The 14,354-nt window shown below is 39.9% G+C and overlaps 2 protein-coding genes across 3 annotated transcripts; one reads left to right on the top strand and one right to left on the bottom strand.

Moving 5' to 3' along the window:
* Positions 1-2,392: 2,392 nt before the first annotated feature.
* On the bottom strand, positions 2,393-11,531 carry aldh6a1 (aldehyde dehydrogenase 6 family, member A1). The gene is made up of 12 exons (XM_044048403.1): positions 11,405-11,531; positions 11,104-11,148; positions 9,210-9,284; positions 8,655-8,816; positions 7,679-7,757; positions 6,456-6,758; positions 4,863-4,984; positions 4,437-4,626; positions 4,153-4,334; positions 3,587-3,766; positions 2,907-3,005; positions 2,393-2,821 (listed from the first exon to the last, which is right to left on the bottom strand). Exons 1-12 carry the CDS (start codon positions 11,441-11,443, stop codon positions 2,717-2,719), a joined length of 1,581 nt encoding a protein of 526 aa, XP_043904338.1. The 5' UTR covers positions 11,444-11,531; the 3' UTR covers positions 2,393-2,716.
* A 139-nt stretch (positions 11,532-11,670) lies between these two features.
* Positions 11,671-13,879, top strand: LOC122783661 (sterile alpha motif domain-containing protein 15-like). Of its 2 annotated transcripts, none has more exons than XM_044048448.1 (3): positions 11,671-12,097; positions 12,209-12,307; positions 13,364-13,879. In XM_044048448.1, exons 1-3 carry the CDS (start codon positions 11,984-11,986, stop codon positions 13,595-13,597), a joined length of 447 nt encoding a protein of 148 aa, XP_043904383.1. In that variant the 5' UTR covers positions 11,671-11,983; the 3' UTR covers positions 13,598-13,879. The 2 variants fall into 2 exon arrangements, with proteins under 2 accessions (XP_043904383.1, XP_043904382.1); XM_044048447.1 differs by having other exon boundaries at positions 12,206-12,307.
* The last annotated feature ends 475 nt before the right edge of the window (positions 13,880-14,354 follow it).

Below are 14,354 nucleotides of genomic sequence, written 5' to 3'. Positions count from 1 at the left end.
ACAAACCCTATATATAGATAAAAGCGATACAGACCAGATCGTGGTCAGTGAAGCTACAGTATGTGGTCAGTATTAATAGGAAGGCAGTGGTCAACAACTTAGCTTCATTCATGCAGAGCGTTCCACCAAAGTGCATCGTGGACTCCCCGTATTATATCACACTAACCGATTGGTGTTTATGATATTTCCTCCTCCTTGCTGTATCGTCTTGATGCTGCTCTTTCCTGATGCTGCTCCATAAACACACATACATCAGGCTTTTAGACAAATAATGCCACGGAGCAAAGCCAGTGGAATGCTGCATAATGGCTGACTCTTTACTGCATCCATTAACTTTTATTGTCTGTGACCCAGATGTATGTTTTCTAGTTAATGTTATGAAGTGAGGGCCCGGGGTAGTATCTGTGTGTGTGGCACATTTCCTCTGCCTGTGTGTGTGTGTGTGTGTTTAAAGAAAGAAAGTGAGTTTTAGGAAACACTGCAGCTTATTTTTGGCTTGATACAAAAGAGTATTAGGGTCACGTGTAAAAAATAAAAATTGTAAGAAAGAAAAACTAAATAAAAGAGCAAGAATTCAGAATTTCTGCAATAAAAGTCAGAATTCTGACTTTAATCTCATAATTTTGAGAACAAAATCAGAATTCTGAGATTAAAGAAGGAATTCTGGGATTAAAGAAGGAATTCAAAAAAATCAGAATATTGAGATTTTTTTTTTTTTGTTACACATGTGGCCCTAATACCCTTCCGTAGTTTTCTGCTGCAAGTTTTGTTTTCCTTTTCTTTTTGGTGATATAAAATGTATTTTTTTGAAAATGTAAATACAAAAAAAGTGAATGATGAATAGCTATCTGATCTCTCTACAGGACATTTTACTGATAAAGTGAGCCATATGTTGTTTGAGACATGTGACTTAAATATGGTCTGGGGCGCTGCTTTTTTCTTTATTTCTCTACATACACAGCAGCTGTTTAGCTGTGTTTTATTAAACTGTGTGTATTAATCTGCTACACAAAAAAAAGCTGTTTGAAACAAATGCTCAATTTGTCTTGCTATTTTAGAAAATGACTTGCCCTTTCCAGAAATGACATTATATATTCATTGCTTGTACTTTTGTTTAAGATGACTATCTTTAATGTGAAAGAAATGGGCTGTGTGTGCGTGCAAGTGTGCGTGTGTCAGACAGAGTAGTGATGCAAGGTATTGAGAGATGCACTGAAAGTGTTTCTTGCTATTTTTTTTTATTTTTAAAAAGGAGGAAAAGGACAAGCTTCAGTCTTTTCAGTGTGATTTTCTTAAATGTCTATGTCAACTCATATAAACACAGACATGTATTATATATGCACTGTGTTTTTTAATTACCTAACACCTCTTACTTGCTCCATAATATAGAGTTAAATCTGGTATATAGGGTTTTTTCCACTACAGACCAGACAGCAAATGACAAATCCATCTTATTCATTTGTCAAACTTTCCATGTTTTTGTTGAACACTAATAGTTCTCTGAATATCCTCAGTGGAGTCAGTGAAGACCAGGGCGTCTGTCTTTTTTGGACCGATTTTGGATGATATACTACACTATGACGTTTTTGATCGATTTTGGACGACATACTATACAATGACTTTTTGGACCGATTTTGGCGACATACTATACTATGACCATTTTGACCAATTTTGGACAACATACTATACTATGATTTATTTGAACAATTTTGGATGACATGTTTTTTGTTTAGATTAACTAGTGTGCAATGCACAAAACGCGTTTTCAATTGGCCAAGCAGTCTACGACGCTATAATTTGTGTGCCAACCTCCTTCAGGGGACAGTGGTTCCAATCCCACCCGACAGTAACTCAGAAATGTCTAGACTGATTTTGGACGACATACTATACTATACTATGACTTTTTTGACTGATTTTGGACAACATACTATACTATGACTTTTTTAACAAATTTTTGACAGCATACCAAAACGTCACAGTTTAGTACATTGACCAAAAAGTCACTAAAATGTCAAATTTTGGACGACAAACTAAACTGACTTTTTTGTCAAATTTTGGATGACATACTAAATAAACTATGACATTTTGGTGACTGCATTATAAAATCTGAAAAAGGGGATTGAACCTTTAAAACTTGAACATTTGTAGCAGCTCAGATACTTTTGATCAGTGGATCTATCTGAAATATTCATCCCATGGGAGAATATTGCTAATGATAGTCATTAAAATGGACGAGTTCAATGCAAAACAAACTTCACCTCTTACATAGACAGAGACACAGACATTTCCATCCCTGCACAGAAAACAGTGCAATATGGTCATCGTGAGCATCATCACCATTATGTCAAGATTGTGTTCTTTACCAACAATTTAAAGAAAAATCCAAGACGTGTCACTGCTCTTTCTTTTATTTCTTTTATTTATTTGTTTTTAAAGTAATAGAAAGGACCATTAAAAATCACCATGAACTTATGGCCGACTGGGTCAGAACATAATATGAACAGATACAAGTACAAGAGAGAAACTCACAGCACCATTCATTGGATCAGTTCAATTCAACTCCCCATTCTCTCATTTCTATTTAGTGTGTTTTGAGTGCAGCAACATCCAGGATGTTCAAAAAAATCCCAAGCCAAAGGAATCCTTTTTTCAATCCCTCCTTGGAGTTAAGGCATAATGAGAAGTTAGTGAATATCATCATAGATCACAGTTTCGTTTAGCGTCCCATTGTTGGCATGGTAACAGCTGGGCTTGTCACACTCGCGTCCTCAGCCTTCCACTGAGATGTCACAGTCTTGATCTGAGTATAGAACTGGATTCCCTGGTGACAGAAGAGAGAAGAGAGTTCTGTCGGAACATTTTCACCTAAGACAATCCTACACATGACAGTGTGTTTGTTACTCTACCTGCTTGCCATAGAAGTTGGTGTCTCCTCTGAATGAACCTCTGGAGCCAGTGAAGGAAAACATGGGGAGGGGGACGGGGATGGGCACGTTCACGCCAATCTGTACAAACACACCAGCAAGAATTCATATATAAGTAAAGCAAGTATACGACTTTTGCTTGTCATAACCTTAGAAATTGATTGGTAAAGTGAAAGCTATGTTTCCATCTTCATACAGATCATCTTAGTCGACCATACAGTCGATGTAACCTTTGTATTTAATTTCATTATTTGTTGGATTTGGATGGTAGTTTGACTGTAGGAAGTTATTATTTTATAATTATTATTATTATTATTACTATTATTGTTGTTGACAATAATGGACACGTACGTTGACACATTTTCTAATATTTATTGGCCAAAACATCAACTATTTAATATGGTATTTGGCAATCTAGTCAATATGAAAAATAGGGCTGTCAAACAATTAAAATGATCTTAATTTTATTACAATTTCATCATGTTTAAAATTCATTTACAATTCAGAGAAGCTTTAGTCTAGTTTAAATGAATGGATGGCTAATTCACATTGGGAACATCAAGGTTTCCTGATGTAAAGCAGACGACCTCCCACAAAAACCTCACTGTATCGCCCAGTTTTTCTGTTCAACTCTGGTTTAATCATGTTTAATCATGGCTCACCTGGCCAACGTCCACGTCGTGTGTGAATTTGCGCGCTGTGGCTCCATTGGTGGTGAAGATGGCGGTGCCGTTGCCGTAGGGGTTTTTGTTGATTAAAGAGACGGCGTCATCCAGAGTATCGGCCTCCAGAACAACCAGCACTGGTCCAAAGATCTCCTCTGTGTAACACTTCATGTTTGGCTGGAAACAGGAGCAGAATGATAAAGGTTTATTACCTGAACACTGTCCCAACATGCATAACGTTTTGAAAATAATGTCTAAGTATTACTCAACTGTTGTTCTGTTGTAAAAAAAAACACACAAAAAAAACGGTTTAGTGTCTTAAATGTGAATCAATTGCAGATCTAACGCACCATCTATTCCATTCTTAGAGGCATGAAATCTCATCAATATTCATAACAGAAAATGTTAAAGGTGGGAAAAATGATGAAACACAATAATTGATCACTGGACAAAAACACAGTTTTGCACAATCAAAAACTTTTTGGAATTGTGTTGATTTGGAGGATTGTTATTTTTTGCCTTTTTAGTGACTGATAAAAAACCCTTGCTGGATTTCAGCTCACCATAACACCGCTCAGGATGGTCGGTCCCACAAAGTTTCCTTTTTCATATCCTTTGACCTTGACATTTCTACCATCCAGCAGCACACTGGCGCCCTCGTCCACGCCACTCTGGATCAAAGACTCCACCTTGCTCCTGGCTTCGGGGGAGATCAGGGGACCCACATCTGCTCCGGGCTGGTCACCTTCACGACACATAAAAGCAAACATTTCTTTCTACAACAAGCAATAATAATAATAATAATAATAATAATTCTTCATATTGACATGGCTCTTCGTGAAATTACCTGCATTTACACGTAATGATCTGGAGCGCTCCACCAGCTCTGGGAGCCATTTACGAGACTCCCCTACAAAAATGGCGGTGGAGAGAGCCATGCAGCGCTGGCCAGCTGCTCCAAAGGCAGCGCCCACCAGCTGGTTGATGGTGTTTTCTTTGTTGGCATCAGGCATCACCACTCCATGGTTCTTGGCACCCTGAAACAGAAAATGTAGGACACGGCTCTGTATAATATCTCTCTTCTCTTGACATCAAATGGAGTCAGTTAATCATATATGTTATAAATGCCAGTGATTGACAGGCCAAGCACTCAGCAGTTGTCATGGTGACAGGGATATTTTGCTCCACATGCATCTATTAAATCATAATTTAATATGGTATATAGAGCACAAGAGCAGTCAGTGTATGTGGCCGGTTATAATGAGCACTGTACCATGTTGGACTGCACTCTCTTGCCGTTCTTGGAGCCGCGCTCGTAGATGTACTCTCCAGCCTGGTTGGATCCCACAAAGCTGATGGCTTTGATGGCAGGATGGTCACAGATGAAGTTCACCGCTAAAAGAAAATAAAATACGAACAAATATTGTAAAATTGTCTTCATAATCAATATTTATGGTATGGTAAAAACATGAGCACAAACATCTGTACATGACTTACAGATATAGGCTGCACACATAATATACCATCTACACATTGCCTGAGGACATACATCTACATATTCTCACCCCCCCCCTCACTATTTCATACACTGAGATGTGCTTCTGAATGAGCAGGACACAGGCTCTATTCACAACTGGTATTAAAATATGTCTCATGTGACCTGATCATCTCAGTTTTGTCACTTCACACCAGTTAATATTAGACTGCATCTCCACATGTGTCTCACCCCGGCAAATACACATGTGTGTGTGTGATTGTCCAGTACAACTCTTGTCGATGTGTTTGTGTAATGGAGAGAGTGTGGAGGCGCTGAGTGAATCAAGCTCTCCTGCCTTGTCTGATTCAGTAAGGGACGGCCGTGTTAGTAACATGGCAGTGGCCACAAAAAAACATATGGGGAAAAACTGAGAAAATATGTACAGTTATTTATAAAACTGTGACAGGATGGCAGCTGAGTTGGCGGTCATTCAGTGACATATGTGTCCACATTTCTTCAAGAACGTGGCTACACATGCATTCATCTGAATGTAATCTAGGGCTATATTCAGATTACCAGGTTAAAGTGCCTTGTATCCATTTTTTTTTCCCTTTGATGCGACTCAAATCAGATTTGGACACAGAAATCTATCAACAGTCCAATCAGATTTGTGTCATTGAGTATGTTGTACAGTATATCGAGTACGTAAGTGAGAATAATCATATCAGTTGACATAATCGACCAGCACCGGCAGCACAATAATGACAAACAACAATTTACAAAAGCCTCCATTTGTCTTCATCTTGCACTTCAATACTAAAGCCTACCAAGCCTCTGGGCAGAGGCAAGTGACTCATAGTTATGAAGGTGAACCTGAAACTGTACAAGTGACTTGTAAAGCAGTTGTTTTCAGTGTAACTGAATCATTAGAATCAGTTAATTAAGGATTAGTTCAGTACTTCATGCATAACCGGAGCATGACTCTGACACGGTCACTGAACTGGAATACAGTGGCTGAGGTTGTGATGTGGCTTGCCGCTCACTATTGCAGGCTTTCAGCAATGCTGTCACTAAATACACCAGACATTTCCTTGCAACATGTTGGAAATGAAGTCAGTTTAACTGATCTACAGTTTCGGCACTCTGACCAATCAGTGGCTGTCATGCATAGTATTGGCTCAGCTCACAAAAAAAACAAAAGAAAATACAAAAAAACAGGTACCATGTACTAAATAAAAACATGTCGTGTCACACCGTGCCGAGTAAAGCCATGTGGTGACTTTACATGTATCCTCAGTGGAGTTTGGAATGCATCCACACCTAAACTGAAAGCTGTGACCGGGCCATTCAGGACTGAGGTTACTATGTAACGCACGCATACACACTTACCTGCATGCTGGCCGTGGATGATGTTGAGTGTACCATCTGGTGCCCCAGCATCCTGAATCATTTTGGCCAAGAGCATGGTGCATCCTGGGACACGCTCGGACGGCTTCATCAGGTAAGTGTTGCCGCACACCATGCCAATAGGGAACATCCACAGAGGAATCATGGCCGGGAAGTTAAAGGGGGCAATGCCGGCACACACCCCGATGGGCAGGCGGTGGGTGTACGTGTCCATATCCTTTGTGATGGAGGGCAAAGTTTCCCCCAACATGAGAGACGTAATGCTGCAGGCATGCTCCACCACCTCTGATGGATGGAAAAGGGTAGGATGAAGTCAACCAAAGATAAATAAAACTAATAGACTTAGCGTGGTGTAATCTATATTCATATGAGAAGGGCATTTAATGCTGGCATTACGGTGTATTATCTAGACTAAGCCTCCCAATTAACAGTAACTTTTAATTGAATTTTTTTCCTGTGAAAAATAGAAGTTGTGAAAGTGTCAAGCACCACTAGACCCAGTACGGTAGGAAAGATCTAATTTTGGCAAGACACGCACAGATGTTGTACTTATTTCAGATAATGGGTTGAAAGATGGGGCGCAAGAATAATTTGGGCATTTCAAAAACTGGGAGCTGTACCAAGTACAAAAAAAACAAAAAAAAAACTTTGGCAGCTCCGTCCTGTAAGCCGAAATATATCTTGGTTTATTTGCAAGTGCACTTAGCTCTTAACTTCTCTACATGATTCTTGTTGATGTGAGACTGCCAGAGTGAACAAGTACACCACAATGAGGAGAACTACATATTTATATAGCATGCAATTAAAAGCAAGTCTGCACTGTGCTTTTTAAAAGAGGCAGAAAAACAAGCCGGTCAGACCTTATAATCAGGGTGGAAAAATGTAAATATGCAGCCTGGTTTGTTACAATCAAAAGATACAGCCTATTAAAACAGTTAAGTCTTTAATCCAATATTATTAATCCCCGGCCTCATGATTATTAAGAGAAACAAGTCACTTTTGCACAAACACCCAGCAGCCACTTAGTGTCCAACATTAACCCACAGTTTGTTATAAAGGGATATCAAAGCTAAGGACTTTTAATCAGGCCAAAACAGATACAACAGGGGACTTTGATCAATGCAACACATAAACCACAGCTCTAATCCAATCAGGATATGAAAACCTAATAACCCTGCTGGAAATCAAGCCCATGCATTACTTACGCAATCCTCTAAATACATCGCCTTCTGCATCAGCCAGAGTTTTGCCCTGCTCCAGTGTGATCATTTTAGCCAGTTCTTTCTGGAAAGATTAGGAAAACAATTTTAGACATAAGAAAGCAGTTTCGTTTAAATAAATTAAAAAAGAAACATGCACACTAGGGATGTCCCAATTAGTGTTTTTGTCCTCCGACCAATCTGCCTATGCTTGTATTTGCCTCAATAGCAGAGCTGCAAAATATTATTTTTTTTTTAAAAAGGAGGTCACTGTCGGTAAATTAAAAATTATTTTAGAGAAAGAAAAAACCGACTCCTCTGTTTGTGCGGCTGCACTAGTGAAAGCGAGTGGAGGTATCAACCGCTCTCTAAACCAACACTGTGTGTGAATGTGTTGTTAAACTGTGACTAATATGGTGAAAATATTGCTTCTCTACCAGTTAGTTGAGCAGATGGTTTGATGCTGGAGTGTCCACGTTTATATTCTGCACAAATACTAACAAGTGTCTTAGTAATGGCGTGCATAAGTGTGTGTGTGTGCGCAAGTCACAGTGTACGGGGTCAGAGCAAAGTGGAGCAAATCAAAATGAGGCACTGTATTAAAAAGCCATTTTATCAAACACATGTATTATGGAATAAATGTTACCATAAGTCTGCCCCAAATAAAGCCCGGCTACAGCCTACAGCCTACAGCTGAGCTACATGACGTGGAAGGCTCTGCAGCTTTGCCTGGAAAGTTTTTGAACAAGAAACAACAAAACAAAGAAAGAAATCCCCCCCACTTCCTTCACATAGAACATCATCACCTTTCACCTCTACCTGATGGTCTGATCAAGGTGATTGCTGATCTCCAATCAATTTAAAATTGCCCAGATGAGATCAGGATCATGACATCCCTAATGAGAACACTGCTAACAGATTAAACAAGCAGCTAGTTACTCTGAAAAAAGTGTGCATATGAGTGAGTGACAAGTTTCCTTACAATGTTGTCCTTGATGAGCTGCTGGTAGCGCAGGAAGACCTGCTGCCTGGTGAGGATGGAAGTGTCTGACCAGGACTTGTAAGCTCTGGAGCAGGAGTCCACAGCAGCCAGCATCTCCTCCTGTGTGGCTTTGGGTACACGTCCCACCACCTCATTCGTGGCCTGACGAGTAGAAGACAGTCCATTCAGAGGAGGGCAATGTTATCACTCATCGTGTCACATTATTTCACCAATATTAACAAAGAAACATTTTATGTGATAAAAGTAGATGGCATGTTTTACAAGCTAATAATCAACAAAACACTTTACTACAATTTACAAGAAGTGGCTTCATTAAAAAGCTACGCATCAGGTTTTTTGGGTGATATAACACATTACAGGGTTTCTTTACAAATTGGGCCAATAGAATTAGGTAAATCAAGATTTATTTTCTCTCTCAACACTCACAATTTACTACTTCAAAGCTGCGCTGGTTATTTGTAGCCAGCGTTCAGGAGAGAGCTTGTTACTGTAGCCTCTGTGCAGGTTTGGTGTCATCCATCTATGAATACTTACAGGGTTGTGAATGTCAAGCCATTCCGACGTGTTGGACTCGACAAATTTGCCATCAATGAACAGCTTGGTGGTGGGCTGGAGGATCACAGAAGCACAAGATTAAATCAGTTCCCTGTTTGGTTACATGATTACAGAGTTTACTGGAGACACCTTATCCATCACCACAACATATGCAGGCACAGTCTGCAGCTTGTATTTAAGATCTCTTCACTTCCTGCACAGCGAGTGGCATTACTGATTCTAAGCGTACTACAAAAAGAAGGCTTTTAACCTACAATAATTACTGAATTAATTGGTTGATGAAGAGAAAAAACATTTGTAATTTTAACTTTGTACATTTCCCATGTGTGAATGCCAAGAAAAATATTGCCAATGTTACCTTGAACTCTAAGAAACTAATGAACATATGGTATTCTCACTACTCCATGGCATTTTAGGAACTTAACTGCAGCTCTTATGTCCATCCAAACTGTTATACCTCTTTGATTTGGTTGTGCTGTAAACAAATATTGTCCAAAACGTTTTCATTATCCAATTAAGCGTGAATAATATGAAAACATGTTTTTGTTTCTTTGGTTTCCTTAATTTATGGTGCGATTTCTGGCAACACAGTTCAGGCAGATGTGGTGACATGTTGTGTCATTATGAAACAGCAAAGCGTGCCGACATCGTAATTGTCTCTGCCAAATATTAAACCAGAAAGGTTAGTGCACTGCGCTGACTGTCAGTGAGTGCTGCAGAAATGGGGCCGAGTTAAAGAGTAAGCAATGCATAAGAACAAAGTGCACTGGGTGAAAAAAGACGCTTCTTTAAAACGGATTCTTGATTTTACACTAGTTCACGATAACATCCATGTTACATGTATGAAATACTATAGGGAAAGTGACCATATTTTCATGATGTGATCCAAGTCAGATGTGAAGTGAATGCACCAAATTCACATTAAGATCTGATCATACAAATCACACAAGGAGCCTTTTCATTTCAAAAAAGCAAAGACTTAATCTGATACAGTCAAAATCTCATTTTGGTGACTATCAATAGCTTTTCAGCTAAAGCTATACGATTTATCCCTCAATCAGTTCCTTATTTGAAGGTCACAATTTTCACTTTAACATTCAGAAAACTACACAGAGACAGTTTGCCTCAATAAATACATTTGAAATCAGACACATTTGCCATAACAACCAAACTCTGGAGACAACATAGGTAAATACCAACAGATAAATCAACCTGGATGGCAGTTATCTTATCAGATTATGGCAAACAACGTTTCAAGTTCAACAAGTACAAGGCAACTGAACTGAGAAATACCGAGATATGTGATGTAGTTTCAAAAGCTTTGAGAAGTGTATAGATAAACAACAAATAAACAGATGCACATCTATTTCATGAGGTGCAGGTGCAGCTGGATTCAAACAGCAAACAAAGAAAATCCCACACGCAGTCAGGCAAATGGACCGTGACATTGAGAAGCCATCTTAACTAAGAGTGGCTGCAAGACTATGACCAACTGCACAGACACGCAAGCAGATATGAAGACACCAATTCCAAAATCTAAATCTTACAATGACCAAAATATAAAAACTGTGCATGGAAGCAGTATAATATATGAAAACATAACACAAGAACAAACAGAAAAAGTATTGCAGGTTACAGTAGCAAAGAGACCTGCAGCTACCTGAGGCAAGTTAGACAGTGTGCAGCATTCCAGTGACAGTATACAATGAAAATAAAGTTCTATCTATTTATCTCATTTTACTCAAGATGAGTAATGTATTAAAGCTTATATACACACACACACAACTGTTGAAACGGTTGTGCCTCTTTTTTCTTTGACATTATTGGATAGTATTTTCATTCATAAGGGAACAAATGTAATATTGTACTTTACCACTGAGGAGGAGGAGTAACACATACGACCCAGCTGGACGGTGGCCTGGAGAAAGAGAAATAAAACACCACAGCATTAGTTCACTAACACTCATGCTAAACTCGTGATTATCTGGCATGTCTTTCGACTTTTATATTGCAAATAATACAAACGCTTCTTGCTCTATTAACAAAAATGCGTGGGGGAAAGGAGGAGTGTAATTTATGCAACGTGTAAGGCAGTGTATAGTTAGCTACAGCTAGCTTAGTTTGAGTTCAAACAAAAACAACTCTTCGGCACAAACATGAATTTGCCCATTTACCTTCCTGCTCAGTGCGGAGCGGAGGAGAACGGCTGCCATTGTGAAGAGTGGAGTTTCTGGTTTTCCTGCTCAGAAGCCCTACGACCGACCTGACCTGCACGACCCAGGAGAGCGAGGAGAACTTCAGCTAGCAAAGCGTCGCTGCATAACAGAGCTATATAACGGAGGGAACGTCAACGACGAAGCGGCGCTTTAAAGCGATCTGTAAAACGTCGCTTTGTGAGCGATAGCGTCTCCATCACCAGCGCAGATGATTTGTTGATCTGTGAAATCTTGGTGAGCGGCCATTCGCTGTTTTCCTGTAATGTGGGCGGGGGGAAAACGTGTTTTGAAGGCCAATCACGTCGCAGGTAGCCCCGCCGCCCTCAATTGCAAGAAGCTGATTGGATGTTCTGACACATAAACGACACCAGCCCATGACAGAACTTTGAGCTTAAAAAACAACTACAACCTACTTTGGGAACTTTTATGCCGACATGTTTAAATAATGAAATAAAATACGTCTGGGAAGTTTCAACACAGAGAGTTCTGTTCCTTAATTTATGGACTTAGAATCCTTTCATTTGGTGAGGGAAACTCATGGCAGGTAACAGTTTCCATGGCAACGCGCTTCCTTGCAACATGGACTTCCTACACTGGAGTTGCCATGATGTTGCAGGATGGATTGAGTCTTTAGGATTTCCTCAATACAAAGTAGGTTAAACACTCACCTGCGTGTGCAGAGACAACATGAGAGAGTCACTCAGTCTCCACAGTGATGTTCCACTGCTCTGACTGTGTCATCATTCATTCCTGTCGCAGCAGGCGTGCTTCACGGACAACCTGATCACTGGAAGGAAGCTCATTTACGTCAACTGCATCTACTTACCGAGGCTGGGAGTCACCGATTTTAAACATATGCAGGTATTTATTCCAGGAGAGACTCCAAGTGTTTGATTCTCATTGTGGAAAAGTGGATGTTATTATGGAGGCTTGTTTTACATATCAAAGCAAATCATGTTCAACAGACTGAGCAGCAACCAAGATGCAAATAAAAATGGCTGAGTTTAACTTACTCTCCCCATCTGACGCTGACACCATTTGAATGAATGAATTGATTAAAATATTACAAGTAACCACTATAATCTTCAAGTAGGAATAGACATTTGTTGCGATTTACGACACAGCCCATTTTGCGTATTTGAACCATTCATTAAACAATTAATAGAAGATATGATAATAGGAACAAATTCTGGTCTATTGTAGAAATTAGAGAATCAACTCAGAGTCATCCCAGTCAAAAGTGACCACCAAAATCGAACCTTTTCTTTCCTCCATCCACACAAAACATCATCAAAACCCATCATTGTACTTTTTGAGTTACACACGCTGACAACAGAAGTGATAATTGTTGGTTACAATCTGAGCTGTTTTCTAAACAATCTCTTTAAAAAGCCATAAGTGGACTGTCTACTCAGTGCCCACTCAGTCGCACATCCCATTTGGCATTTGTGCATTTATTTCCTTTGAAAAGTGTGACATCTAATTAAAGTTGTGTGTTGTGGCTGCAGTGCGAGCAAACAACTCAGATCAACTGTATCACATACTCTGTTTCCAGTTAAAGCACCTGTTTTTTTTTCTTTCTTTCTTTCTTATCTCTTCCTGAAACCAGAGCTACACTGGCATACAGTGCCTTCAACGTTGATTTCCTGTAGAAACACTGTATCTCAACAAACTAACACTGATTTGTCTCTAATGGTGTGTAAGATAACAATCTTTAATATCAAGATCCATATAGGTTTTAGCAATTAAGTGCTTTGTTACATTTGGTTTTGGCAGTGCAATCTTAGAACTTTTTTACTCCACAGTCTTGGTAGAATCTCTCAGTCACTCTCCGTGGGAGCACCTAATTAAATAAAGGTTAGATTCTGTAAACAGTATTTATTACCAAAGGACTCTACTGTGCTGTGCACTCTGCAGGTCATCTCTGCGTGTGTGCGCGAGCTACTGGGAATCACAGAGACCAGGTGGAGCAGCCGTAGCATCGCTGATCCCCCGCAGGACACCGTGAGCCTGTTCCTGGAGAAAAAGAGCCGCACAGGTGGACAGGCGGACAGCCTCACCTACCAGGCCTTCCTGGATGACATGTGTCACAGAGAGAGCGAGAGAGAGAGCGAGATCGACATGCATCACAAAAGTAAAGGAGGACAGTAAAACCCATGACATGTCAGTGTCATTTCCCACCAACTGTCAGCCCATGATGACTCAGATGAGACACTCACATAGGTCACATGCAGGCCTTCACATCAACACTTCCCACCAGCGTGTGTGCTGTTGTCACCATGGCTCCTATAATACTAGTATTTCTGCTTGTGCTTGTGTTCAGGCTGTAAAACACACCTGCAGTGACTGAAAATCCACATATACTGGGACGACTTTACGCACAACAAATGAAACAAAAGATGTTATCAATGATATTGTTTTGTGTGCAAATAAACAAATAAACATTTGTCTCATACGAGTGATTAAACTGTTTGGCTATTCCTATTGATCTTCAGTGGGTGTGTTGTAACTGGACGGAGCCATCGATCTGGAGTATAGAAATCCTCAGGGTAATTCTCTGGATGACAACTAACACCTAATTTCCAACACACACCAGGAGGCAACCGAAGCTAAAGGTCATTGTTCTTGAGAGAACGCACAAAAAGAGAGGAAACTCTGTGAGTCCGAGGAGAAAATTGCACTATATGTTCTGTAATAGATGAATGCATTTATAGAAAACACTGGCAACTTGCACAAAAGGCCATAGGATCATTGCATTAGATAGCGATGGGTCTAGTGCCAAGTAGACCCACAGGGAGCCAAGGCTCATGGATTCAGCCAACTCAACACTTCTTTCTTGCCAATAATCTATGTAATAGATGCAAGAATATCCAGCTATATACAGGCTGCTGGTGTTTGGCTTTCACTC

Source organism: Solea senegalensis, linkage group LG17 (genome assembly GCF_019176455.1).
Source record: "Solea senegalensis isolate Sse05_10M linkage group LG17, IFAPA_SoseM_1, whole genome shotgun sequence".
NCBI lineage: Eukaryota > Metazoa > Chordata > Actinopteri > Pleuronectiformes > Soleidae > Solea > Solea senegalensis.
This window is presented reverse-complemented; position numbering and strand designations above follow the sequence as displayed.

Excerpts from the sequence above, each read along its gene's own strand:
- aldh6a1 (XM_044048403.1), bottom strand. The coding sequence starts at position 11,443 with ATGGCAGCCGTTCTCCTCCGCTCCGCACTGAGCAGGAAG. Across the intron at positions 9,285-11,103 it reads GTTACTCCTCCTCCTCAGTG|CCCACCACCAAGCTGTTCAT; the intron begins GTAAAGTACAAT and ends GTGATCCTCCAG. Across the intron at positions 4,335-4,436 it reads ATCATTACGTGTAAATGCAG|GTGACCAGCCCGGAGCAGAT; the intron begins GTAATTTCACGA and ends TGTGTCGTGAAG.
- LOC122783661 (XM_044048447.1), top strand. The coding sequence starts at position 11,984 with ATGGCAGGTAACAGTTTCCATGGCAACGCGCTTCCTTGCAACATGGAC. Across the intron at positions 12,098-12,205 it reads TAGGATTTCCTCAATACAAA|CAGGCGTGCTTCACGGACAA; the intron begins GTAGGTTAAACA and ends TTCCTGTCGCAG. Across the intron at positions 12,308-13,363 it reads CCGATTTTAAACATATGCAG|GTCATCTCTGCGTGTGTGCG; the intron begins GTATTTATTCCA and ends TGCACTCTGCAG.